Source organism: Bos grunniens, chromosome 6 (assembly GCF_055505025.1).
Source record: "Bos grunniens cultivar Pamir isolate PY7600 chromosome 6, Bosgru_T2T1.0, whole genome shotgun sequence".
NCBI classification, from domain to species: domain Eukaryota; kingdom Metazoa; phylum Chordata; class Mammalia; order Artiodactyla; family Bovidae; genus Bos; species Bos grunniens.
The window spans coordinates 2,054,346-2,067,019 of NC_141170.1; the positions used below are offsets into that span (position 1 = coordinate 2,054,346).

A 12,674-nucleotide genomic window follows, 5' to 3' on the forward strand; every position below is an offset into this window, starting at 1 on the left:
TATCGGTGTCTGAGTTTGCATCCCCCACTGCTGGGCACTTGGGTGGCTCCTGTGCCTCCAGTGTCGGGGACCATGCTGCGCACATGCCTGTACGGGCGTCTTTGGGGCTTGCAGGGGATGGCTGGAAGAGGCAGCTGACACGGCACTCCAGACAGCGAGGCTGGTGGGGGCAGAGGGGGCACCCGGACCGTCCCTTCATCCCCTTCACGGTGTGGCTGTTGTCAATAAGCACGAGATTCTGCCTTCAGCTGGTCATTCATGAAATCACTAACTGTCGCGTTTGGTTTGTGCCGTCTGAAGGGTTCGCCAGCCCCTCTACCAGAAATACCTGAACACGTGGTGCTCAAGTGCAGGCAGAGACTGTGGGAGGACCCATCCAAAGACATCTTCGAGGAGTGCACCAGGTGAGTGGGTGCACGCGGCCGGGGGCTCTGCCAGGGCCGGGGTCCTGCAGCCTCTGCGCGGGGGCGTGTCCTCGCTGGATTAGGGCGGTCCCCTCCACCGTCAGGCGGATGAGGAGTGACGACCACACATGCACAGGGGCACCCTGAAGCGCCAGGTCGCAAGCGTGGCTTTGCTGCCTGCCCGGCCCCTCTGCCTAGCCCCATAGAGCGGGCACTGAAAATATCTCTTCTGCAGACCTTTGCAGTCAGGACAGGAACATCCCGAGTCCAAGCAGTCACCTGAGTTCAGCTTCCTCGCGTGCTCAGGAGGAAAGAGTGGTAGCTGAAGTGACCTGGCCCCAGGCGTGGAGTTGTTTGTAAGCAGACGGGTGTCAGTCATTCCCTCAACACGCGCCCGCTGAGCCCTGCCCTGTCGGGACGGGAGTCTGCTCCCTGTGGCGGCCATAAGGTGAGGCTGACCCAGGAGCCCAGAGCTGAGGGCAGGCTGTTAGCAGGGCCGAGTGTCTGAACACCCCAGAGAGGCTCCTTCTTTGCCCTTCCTGCTTCTGCTGTTGAAGCTCTGTTCTGATGTTGAAAACCGTGGGAGTTGCTCATGACTGAAGAGACTGGTCCGAAATTCTGCCTTCTCTGTGCAGAAACTTCAAGAGGTGGACATAACAGCTGATAATCTTTAAACAGGTGTTGGTATTCCGACATCTGTTTGGTTAGTTCATTTGACAGGTGGCTCTCCACTCCTACATGTTTATTAACTGTCATTTACCATCCGCTGCACGTGGCATCGGCACTGGAGACGGCAGCACAACATCGTGTGGCCTCTAGGAGTTTGGGTTCTTGTTATTCTGCCTCATCCCTGTCTTGTCATGGCCTTTATTTCCCCCAAGCCCTCCCTTCTCAGTTTGGTTCCCAGAATCCTGGTCCTGCGTAGTGAGCTAAGTGGGTCCTCTCTGCTTCCCACACGAAGCTCTGGTGAGAGTCCGCACGTGACGGTTAGTGGGAGTGTGAAGATGAACACATCAGAAACCAGTGATGAGCTGATGCGCGGTTTTCAGTGTCATGAATTCACAGATTGTGTGCGGTGGGTTCATGTGCCAGGCTAGGGCAGTGGCGCAGAGTCTGCTGCTTTGAGGCAAGGAGTATTGGGAAGTAAAGTTGACATCCTGGGAAGCTGACTTAGCCGTTGACCTTACTAATTTATACAGACCGTGAAACACACAAACGAGTTAGAATCAGGCAGTGTTTGTGTTCTTTCACGGAGACACCGAGGGACCTTTATAAAGGGGATTAACTGAGCCGACGGTGTTAGAATCCTGACTGGTCACAGGTGTTTGGAGCTGAGCTGCCCACGTGCTCGCCAGGGACAGGAGCCCCAGGGCAGGGCCACCCCTGCTCACACGTGGGGGTGTGAGGGCCCGGCCTCCGGGACAGGCTTAGTTCTAGGACTGCAGTGGCAGCCTCTCAGCACCCAGTGTCACTGACGGAGTTCGTGTTGATGTGGGATGTGACGGCACCGATGTTCTGCTGTCCTGCAGAGCAGTGACGTGGTCCCCTGGCCTGTGGCCTCTGGTAAGCCCTTCCGTGAGAATGAGAGTTTAAGACGCTAACGGATGACTTAGTGCATTTATAAACACACGTCATTACTGAACTCCCTCTAAAGTGAAAGTCACTCAGTCATGTCTGACTCTTTGCGACCCCATGGACTATATAATCCATGGAATTCTCCAGGCCAGAATAGTAGAGTGGGTAGCCTTTCCCTTCTCCAGGGGATCTTCCCAACCCAGGGATCAAACCCAGGTCCTCTGCACTGCAGGCGGATTCTTTACCAGCTGAGCCACCAGGGAAGCCCCGATTCCCTCTCCAGGGTCTCGGAAGTAGGGAGCCTCAGAACACAAGTTGAGAAGTGCTGTGCTATAACATCAGTCAATCCAGGAACATCTGAATAACCTCTTTGTACAAAATAAAGGGAAGCAAATCAAGTGATTTGCTCAGAAGTCTGAAACCAGTATGGTGCTGGGATTATTCTCACAGCCTCCTCACTCACGACCTACTAGCAGTTCTCAGATAGGCTGTGGTCACTCCCGGTTAAACTCCACCACGCCCAGGGGATGGCTTCCTCTCTCTCTGTCGGTGACTCCACTGCGGCTCAGGAGGGCTCCGTCTGCTCCCCACCCAGGATTAGTGCGCTGCAGCCGCAGGGCCCTGGCCACCCCCGTCCCAAGCTGGACGCCACCGACTCACCTGTGTCCTTGACTGAGCGGTCAGGGTCGTCAGGACGGGCTGTGGATGGTCCCTCCAGCGTCAGCTCCATAGATGCTGATCCACTGCAGCACCGTTTTAAAGGGCAGGCTGCGTCCTGTTCCTCACCTACTCCCCAAGGACCAATTGTATTCCTACTATCACAGAGTCATAAATAAACCTAAGAGGCAGGGCTCATTGCAGAAGATTTCTTCAAGAAACGTGTAGCATCAAACGATGTATTGAGTGCTCTGATTGGCTAATTGTGTTATTGTCTTTGGTTCGCTGGGCCTTGCTGCGCGGGGCTTTGCTCTAGCTGCGGGGAGGCGGCTGCTCCTTGTTGTGGCGTCCGGGCTTCTCGCGGTGCTGGCCTCTCTTGTGTGGAGCACGGGCTCTAGGCACCCGGGCTCAGCAGTGCAGTGGGCTCCGTGCTGTGGCTCACGGGCTTAGTTGCCCTGCGGCGTGTGGGACCTTCCGGGACCAGGGGTCGGACCCGTGCCTCCTGCGCTGGCTGGCAGATTCTTAACCACTGTACTGCCAGGGAAGTCCTCGAGAGCTTTATTTTTAATATTTAAAAAAAAGGTGACGTCACATATTAACAGTTTCTACCCTATGACTGTTATCACTTATACATTTACACCAATAGTAATTGCAAACTGTTTACATTCCCTCCTGAAATACATGTGCCTCCATGTGTGCAGGCACACATATGCACGCGCGCACACACACACACACACACACCTTGAGTATATTTTAAACTATTGTTTTTCTACTGGAAGATTATTTTTATCAAGTAATTACTTCACTGATATTCTAATACTTAAAAAGTACCTCTGATTTTAGAAAGGTAAATTGGTTTTATTTCTTTTGAATTCTTGCGGTCATGTTTTCACTGGTAGCATTGGAAACTAGTGTGAGATTCTGTAGTTGCAAAATTCAGTATACTGAATTGTGGGTAATGATTCATTTTCCCGTATCCTGCGCTCACTCATGCATTAAATCACAGAGTTGTCTTCATTTTGTACTGCAGCCAGATGTACATAGTTGCATAAAATCTCTTTCTAGAATTGTCCATGACCATTTAAGTGAAGAAGCATTTGAAGAATACCAAGAAAGTGCATATTTTTCTCGATTTTTACAGTGGAAATGGCTGGAAAGGTATGTTCTCCTCTGACATTCAGTGAACAAATCGTGACTTCCATTTGCATTCTGACCGATGTATACCTTTCTGTCAAAATACTATTGGAAATCTTATTATTAATATTGTACAATTTCTTCTGATCCAGTGGGCCCTGTTTCCTCTTGTTAAAATGACAGTTAGCCCTGCTGGTGCCACCGTGGGACAGTAAACCGTGTCCTGGGTTCACAGAGACAGAACCCGACGTGGTGCTCGGCTCTTTGCCATCTCAGCCGCTACCCAGACGCCTACTAGCTGTGTGTCCTCAGTGACGTGGCCTGCATGGGCTTTGGGTGACCTACCCCCTGGAGAAAGAAATAGCAGCCCACTCCAGTATTCTTGGAAATCCCGTGGACAAGAGGAGCCTGGTGGGCTACAGTCCATGGGGTCACAGAGAGTCCGACATGGCTTGGTGACTAAACCACCACCACCACCCTGGACGCTGGAGTCACCGGAGGAACGAGTGTGGAACACTCAGCACAGGGCTCGGTGCACAACACACATGCTCAGGAAGTGTTCAGTTCAGCTCAGTCGCTCAGTCGTGTCCGACTCTTTGCTACCCCATGAATCACAGCACGCCAGGCCTCCCTGTCCATCACCAACTCCCGGAGTTCACCCAGACTCACGCCCATTGAGTCGGTGATGCCTTCCAGCCGTCTCCTCCTCTGTGTTAGCTGCTACCAGCGTTGTTACAATGATTGTTGATTTATTAAATTTCAGTTCTAGCTCATACAGGTTTCTTTTGCTACGGTGTCAACACCGCCTTTGAGGCTCTTTCTTCAAAGAGCAGCTCCCTGTCAATGTCATTTCCCTCACCAGCCTTCTGAGAGGCCCAGGAGCTGTGCCAAAGAGAACACAGAGGGCTCTCCTAGTGTGGGCTGCCGCAGACTTGTGTTTAGTTCCGTCAGTAAGGATAGCAGGATCATTCTGCGTCTGTCTTCAGTGTTTTCACAGTTTTAAATGTTAGCGTGCTTGTCTCTTGAAAGCTGTCCCGCTGAGGAGCCCCTCTCTGAGCACAGGCAGCTGGTCCTGGGCACCCTCCCCAGGGTCCCCTTCTCAGGCCAGGCCAGCGGCTAGGTAGGTTTTTCTCTTTCCAAATAGCAATGTGATGTGAGACCTGAGGCTTTCTTTTTCCCTTGTCATTAATTAGGCAACCGGTGACAAAGAGCACATTTAGGCACTACAGAGTCCTGGGGAAAGGCGGGTTTGGAGAGGTAAGTCGTACCTGACAGCTGTGAGCAGTACTTCTAGAAAAGCCGAAGGGGGTCACGGAAAGGCGAGATGTTCAGGTAATGTATCGACTCTACCAATCCATTTATTTCTTTACTGTGTATTTTAAGAATACTTTTAGCAGCCACGAGAATTAAGATTGAACTTTGAGCAAAAGGTACATGCTCTTAAAAAATTCAGAGATGCAGTGGGGAGAATGATTCACTATCTTTGTGATTTTACATTTCAGTTCTTAGTTCATGTTTTCAGTGTTCAAGTTTAGTAAGGTTATCCTGACTGAAAAGATTGTTCTGTTTCCATTTGGTGGAGTTTCTGTTATTCCATTCTTATCACTGAGGACTAGCCTGGAAGTTCACATTAGTACAGAGTATATTACTAAATTTTGTTAAATATTATTGAATATGCTTATTTAACTCAACTCTGGATGTGTATGTACCTTACACCTACTTCGAAAGGTGTTAGAAAATATGGAAATTGGGGAAAATCCTAAAGACACTACCCACAGGTTCACGAGAGATGGTCTTTAAATGGGATTGGAGACGGTTGTGGTCGGTGTTCAGAGTCCCGTCACGCTCTCTACAGCAGCTGAAGGAGACACTAACGGCCTCGTTGAGTGTGTGGAGCAGTCACTTTGAGTTCAAGCCTTCCTAAGTCCCAGAGCCGGGTCAGAGCCGGGCCACCATCTGCGTGAGATTCACATGGCATGTGCTCCCAAATTCTAGTCCAGAGCCATGGCCAGCGCCAGCCCGGGAGGAGTCACACTGCTGGGGCCTCCTGTCATCACTCACAGTGGCCACGAGAGGGACTGGTCAGTGTGCCAGCCTCCAGAGAGCCTGTGGGGTGCCCGCTGTGGCCCTGGAGGCTGCCTGGTGCTCTGTGAGCCCCACCCCAGCGTGCTGGGCCCTCGGCGGGAGACGCATCTGCGAGGAGTCCATCTCCTGACGCGCCTCCGGAGCGCTCGGTCCATGCCGCCGGCCCCACACTGCCTCCAGGGACGGAGCTCGGACTTCGTGAGGACAGAGGAAGGAAGCTTCCAGCACCGGGCTCTTGTGTCTACAAAGCAGTGAAGCCCGCGGTCTGGCCACACAGAGGTCTTAACAATGGACTCAGCAGAAACACGTTGGCAAGTTTTCACTGTCATGAAAAGACTCGGTTTGCTTATGATCTCACAGCACTTTTTAAATGCATCGACTGGTGCTCCCAAACAAACGGCTGGGAGGACAGAGAAACGGTTGTGGTTTTTCACAGATGTGTTCTAGGAGTGCTGCGCTGCGCCAGGCCCAGGGCAGGGGTCAGTGGGTGGTCCATTTCTCTCGGGAATGCCAGTTAGACCCCTGTGACTGAGGCAGATGCCTGGGGCCCTTCCAGTCCAAATGTTGGCAGCGCGTTTACCTTTGCTAAATGCTGGCACCTCTTCTGGCAGTGTGAAAGGCCAACATTTTGGTCTCATTTGGTCAACAGCAGTGCTTTCACTTAAGCCCTGAGCCCTCCAGGCAGCCCTGGTGGGTTCTGAGGCCGGTGCAATGGGCAGGGGCTGGGTGAGCAGTGTTGCCTGCTTGATGGGCGGTGGAGAGAGCACGTCCTTGGGACCCACGCACCCTGAGGTCAGGCTCCTGTGCCTCCACTTCCAGCTGTGCGATCGGGGAGCCCGCGGTGGTCTCCTGCAGAGGCCTCATGAGCCCTGCTTCACCATCTCTGTGAGGAGCAGCTGAGGGGCTGCAGAGCCACCCTACCCCCTCTCCCTTCTCGCTCTCTGACTTGGCAACTCCACCTGAAGGAATTTGTCTTCAGTGCATGCATGATAAAAGAGATGTGCGAAGACTATGTGCCAAGACTTCGTGGTTGGAAAATGATGAACTGCGTTTTGGAATAGTCACGTATTTGTAGAACGTTTAATGTTGAGAAGATAGTCACACAGTAAGATGAAAAAGTTATAAAATATTATCTGTTCTGTAACATAAGCCCAATTTCCCCTAAAAGCCAGAGGTTGATGGGGAGCAAGCTATATATCCTTGCAGATATATGTACAAAGGGGGCACTTTGAAGCTTATACAGTACAGTATCAGTGATAGTTATCTTAGAATCTGGGTTTTCTATCATTGTCTTTATTAATACTTTCAATATTTTTCACAATGAGGTTTATATTTTACCATCAAAAGTATTTTGGGCGATGGGTAAAATCGTATCACGTCTTGTATTCAGTTTTAGAGCAGTCCTCTGGGGAATTCCCTGGTGGTCCGTGGCTGAGACTCCACGCTCCCAGTGCAGCGGGTCCGGGTTCAGTCTCTGGCCAGGGAACAAGATTGCACACACCCCAGAAACTCCAGTACTTTGACCACCTCATGCGAAGAGTTGACTCATTGGAAAAGACTCTGATGCTGGGAGGGATTGGGGGCAGGAGGAGAAGGGGACGACAGAGGATGAGATGGCTGGATGGCGTCACTGACTCGATGGACGTGAGTCTGAGTGAACTCCGGGAGTTGGTGAGGGACAGGGAGGCCTGGCGTGCTGCGATTCATGGGGTCTCAAAGAGTCAGACACGACTGAGTGAATGATCTGATCTGATCTGATCTGACCTCAAGATCCTGCATGATGCAACAAGGATCCCACATGCTGTAGCTAAGAGCTGGCAGAGCCAAATAAATAAGTATTTAAAATTAATTTAATTAAAATTTTAAAAATAAAGTAATCCTCTGTGCACGCGTGTGGCGTGTGTGTGTGCAGGTGTGGGGTGTGGGCAGGTGGCAGTCAGGAACCATGACAGCCTGCGTCGATAGCCTGGAACCTGGAAGGCTGGTTGCTGTTCAGTTGCTCAGTTGCGTCCGACTCAGCAACTGCATGGACTGTAGCCCGCCAGGCTCCTCTGTCGGTGGGATTTTCCAGGCAAGAATACTGGAGTGGGTTGCCACTTCCTCCTCCAGGGGATATTCCTGACCCAGGGGTCGAATTCATGTCTCCTACAGCTCCTGCATTGGCAAGCAGATTCTTTACCACTGAGCCACCAGGGAAGGCTGGAAGCTGGGAGCTTTATTGTACTGTTCTCTTCACTTACCTTTGTTTGGAAATTTTCATAATGTGAAGTAATATATAAATATTACTTTAAGAACTAATTAAGTAAAATAAAGGTATGAAAGCCTATGGATTCTATGAAATACACGTATTCTTGAATTTTAAAAGTAATCAAGAATATTTACTGTCAGAAACTTTTGTTTTTGTACAGAAAGTAGAAAGATACAGGGAGATATATTTAAGCAGATGCAGCAGGATCTCACAGAGCGAGTTCTGCCGGCACTGTGCTCGGTTCATAAGCTCCCTTCTTCAACAAGGACCCGAGGGTCAGAGGGAAGTGCCCAGGGGGACCCAGCCACGGCTGTGATGGCCGTGGTCTTGGCCCCACAGAGTCCACGCTGCTCTTGACCAGAGGGAACTGTCATGGAGAACACTCTTTTTCTCTTGGCAGCCTGAGAACTGCCAAGTGGATATGAACTGTTGTGTTGTGTCTTTTTTTTTTTTTTTTTTTAAAAACTAGGTCTGTGCCTGTCAAGTGCGAGCTACAGGAAAGATGTACGCCTGTAAGAAGCTGGAGAAGAAAAGGATAAAGAGGAGGAAAGGGGAGGCCATGGCCCTGAGCGAGAAGAGGATCCTAGAGAAAGTGCACAGTAGGTTTGTAGTAAGTATCTTCTCTGTCCTCCCTGGGATGGCGAGCTGGGCAAGTGGCGTCTGTCCAGTGCGTGTGCTGCTGGACACAAGCCCACCCCAGCCGAGTGTGCTCGGGGTTCACTGTCCCGCCGCTGAGGGGAGAGGAGCAGGAGCAGCCCTCCACTGCCCTGCCCAGCCCTCCCTGGACTCAAACAGGTGGTTTGTGATGAATCCGCCCGTGTCCCCACTGCCCAGTCTGGCGCTGACCCTCTGCCCTCTCTGGTGGCATCAGTGGCTGGGCTCACCCTGCGGTTGGCCGAAGCCCCAGCTGGTTGAGAGGCTTGAAGCGCTTCTCTGCCCAGCCCCTCACTCGGGCCTCGTCTGTGTCCGCCTCCGCCCTCTTTCTGACGGCGCAGGTTCACGACTCGCCCTCAGCCAGTGAGCCGAGTTGTGTGAGGCCTGACTCCACCCTCACTGTATGGGTCAGGGCTGAGCCCAGGGGTCCTGGGTCCAGGCTGTGCGTTAAGTAGCGGGTTTTCATCTCCACAGCTGCTTCCTCCACCTAATTACATGTTGAAGGAAGAGAGGGAAAGACGACTTATAAAAGGCTTCATGGTGTCATTTACTTCTCAGTTCTGAGGTCAGCACTTCGTGCTGGGCACAAGGCTTCCAAGACAGACAGGCCTTCAGAGCTGTCACCTAGTTTAACAGCAAGGGTTTGCTGTGTGTGCGACGTGTCAGCCTTCTGTACGTGCTTTACAAGAAAACCTTTGATAAAATGGGCTTATCTTAGCGTCGCTTTAAACATATTTGTGTAACTATCTCCAAACACCAAAATCTACAGTCTAGCGCTGCAAAAGGGACATGGATAATAGTTATGGTTTGTTCTACTGAAATACAATATTTTGGTTTCTGTACTCTTGGCCTCTTGCCAGGATCCTGGAAATACTTTCCCTTGCCCTTGATCTGTTCATTACTTCCGGCTTACGGCCAATCTCAGGGGGTCCTGACTGGTACTTCTGTGGAGTTCATCTCCTCTTCCTCCTCACAGCCCCTCCCCAACCCCCCACCACAACATGACTGTGTGTGAAGGCAGTCCAAGACTCTCTAGATAACTGGTTGAGAATTTGGCCAAGTTATTAGATATGGCACCAACTAGATACGAAACAGTTTGAAAAACTTTGATTGAAACCATTTACAATAGCATTAAGAAACATCAGAATCTAGACAAAAATCCAGTGAAATGTGCAAGACTTCTACACTGGAAACTGTAAAACAATATTTACACACAACTACAGATGCCCTGAACAAACGGTGGGGTGCCCTGCTCACGGGTGGGAGCCTCAGGACTGTGGTGGCCGTAAGACAAGTGAAATGCAGCCCAGCCAGAATCCCAGAAGGACGTGTATGTGTGTACTCACGGGTGTAAACTGACTTGCAGACCAGCAGGACAGTGGGTGAAGAGCTTGAACAGGCACTTCACGAGAGAGGCTCACAAAACCAGTATTGGGCATGGCTGAGAGGTGTCCCCTGCGTGTGCAGAGGAGCGAGCGGCGAGACCACAGGAGAGTGCCGAAGCTTCAGGGCATGGCTGGCGGCACAGGCACTGGGAGAGCTGAGCAGCTCTGCACCCCTCTGCTCCGCCGGAGGCGTCCGACTCCCATGCCGAGCACAGACAGTCCGCAAGCATGGGGTGCCAGTGCTCGACGGCTAGAATGTAGCTTTGAGGAGTTCCACCCCAAGTTCTTTGTGAAGGTTGACACCTACTCACTTAGACATGGCTCCCCCAGTGGCTCAGCAGCAAAGAATCCACCAGCTGCTGCAAGAGACGTGGGAGACTCGAGTTTGATTCCTGGGTGGGGAAGATCCCCTGGAGAAGGAAATGGCAACCCACTCCAGTATTCTTCCCTGGGACATTCCATGGACAGAGGAGCCGGGCGGCCTGCAGTCCATGGGGTCACAAAGAGCTGGACGTGACCGAGCGCGCACGCACTTGGGAAGTTCTCTGCTTTCGGCGCTGAGCAGCTGCTAGCGCTTCATCAGGTAGAGGTTTGCGATGGTGCTGGTGCACTTCTCCCCCAAAGCAGGCCGCGTTTCGGTGCTCTCACTGTGAACGTACACGGACTGTTTGACTGTTGCTCACAAATAGAGTGCATCGCCAATGAACGAGCAGGTTTTTGCATTTTCTTTCCTACAACACTGCTGTCCTCAGGTTAGCTTATGTTACACATACCAAACCAAAAAGTCCCTGTGCTTGGTGCTAACCATTATGAACGGAGGGGACCTGAAGTTTCACATTCACAACCTGGGCGACCCCGGCTTCGAGGAGCAGAGAGCGATCTTCTACGCGGCCGAGCTGTGCTGTGGCTTGGAGGATCTGCAGCGGGAGCGCATTGTATACAGGTAGGGGCGCAGGGCTCCCGGGGCCTCGAGGCCTGTCTGCCCTGAGCGGCTCTCATGGGCCACGTGGGGGCTGGGGCGGGAGGGCCGGTGGGGAGCCCTGGCCCTGATCCCTGGGGCCGCGCCCTCACCATTGGAAGTATGGCCAATCAGGGGCAGACCTCGGTTTTCTTTTTAGTTCTCTTCTCTCTCCGGTAAGTACTTTTCATTTAAGTTGGTCGTGCTGCTCACAAGCACGAGAGGAACCCATTTCCAAAGTCCTTAGATATTTCGATAGTTGTTCCGAGGATTGGGGACGATGTTCCAACAAAATAACAAATGTTCTGAAATAATTGTACTTATTTTAATACTTTTTTCATCTTAGAATTCAGTAGAGAAAATTAAGTGCCGTGGATGGAATTTTGTGTGACGCATAAATCTGGGTTTTAGGGACAGCAGTCCCTCTCCCACCTTTAGAAGCGGGGGTCCTGAGCGCTGACACTCTTCGGGGCCGCCCCAGGCCACTCCCTGCGTTCAGCCCAGTGCATCCACCTGCGGGCCGTGTGCGCTCATCCCCTAGTGGGTGCGTCTCGCTGGCCTTCTCAGTTCCCAAGGGCTCTGCCCACTCCTTCCCCTCTAGCCCACATCCTCCCTGAATCTGGTCCCCAGATCAGTCCAGCATATTTGTCTGATCCCTCTGTGTTTCCCGTGGTCAGTGGCCGAGGTCACGTCCTCCTCAGATGGGCTTGCTCTCCCGGAGCTTGTCTGGCGTCATCTTGCCTGCCCTGCTCGTGCGTCTGCCCTCTCAGGGGCCTTTCTTTCCGGCCCCCTCCTGCCATCACGCAGAATTAGTGCACAGACACCCACTTTCTAGAAGCCCCTTCCCCTGGCTGGTCCTCAGAGTGCTCCGTGTTGCCCATCCTGGGGCCGGTCCCCCTGGCTGGCTCACTTCCGAGAAGACCTTCCTCTTCTCCATCCCAATTCTGATGTGATTTTTCTTCTTTGTCTTTTGTGGCCCAGAGCCAAGTTGAGTATCTCCTGAGGATCAGCTCCCAGCAGGCTGGGCTGATGGGTGACGGTCCCACCTACCATGAGTTGTGCAGAAGGTGGGGGCACAGGCTGCTACTCTGGGACTTACGGGGGCGGCTGGAGGAGCTCTGATTGCTACGTGGCTGCTGGAGGAAGTGAGCTTGTTACAGTTAAGTCCAGCTGAGCCGCCTTGGCCTGCTTCGTGTTGAGATGCATTCCCTGCACTGGTCAGACGGTTCCGTTCCCCAGCCTTCTACCCTGGGCTCCCGCCTGCCCTCTGACTGAGCAGGTCTGTCTTGTGCCTGCTGCGTCCAGGAGACCTGCCATCAGGAGGCACCCCTGAGCGTCTGTTGCACGCATGAGCCATGGCCTTCAGACTCTGACGGCCTGTCCCGCCTCCAAGGCACTGCACACAGGCTTCACGGGGAAGGTGCCCGTGTCCCCTTGCCTTTCCTCAGAGACCACCACTGACAGCTTTCATCAGACCAGGTCCTAGAGAGAGTGTCTTCCTCTTTGCACAGAGGTAGTACAAATAAAAATGCTCTCCTATTTTAGCAGCTCCAAAATCAAAAAGGAAGAGACAC

At 52.3% G+C, this 12,674-nt stretch overlaps 1 protein-coding gene across 50 annotated transcripts in view; it reads left to right on the forward strand.

Annotated features, from left to right (window-relative positions):
• Positions 1-12,674, forward strand: part of GRK4 (G protein-coupled receptor kinase 4) — a 57,620-nt gene that overhangs the window by 30,344 nt on the left and 14,602 nt on the right. For 25 of the 50 annotated variants that reach the window (XR_015165091.1, XR_015165083.1, XR_015165092.1 and 22 more), the window contains 5 exons: positions 301-404; positions 3,702-3,794; positions 4,964-5,027; positions 8,573-8,713; positions 10,895-11,085. Coding sequence is in view for 22 of the 50 variants with exons in the window: in XM_086404614.1 (XP_086260740.1) it covers positions 301-404; positions 3,702-3,794; positions 4,964-5,027; positions 8,573-8,713; positions 10,895-11,085 (593 nt within the window). In the remaining 28 variants the exon portion in view is untranslated. Of the gene's footprint in view, positions 1-300; positions 405-3,701; positions 3,795-4,963; positions 5,028-7,245; positions 7,500-8,572; positions 8,714-10,855; positions 11,086-12,674 lie in introns of all 50 variants that reach the window. The other 25 variants (XR_015165095.1, XR_015165089.1, XR_015165101.1 and 22 more) reach the window with 7 other exon arrangements.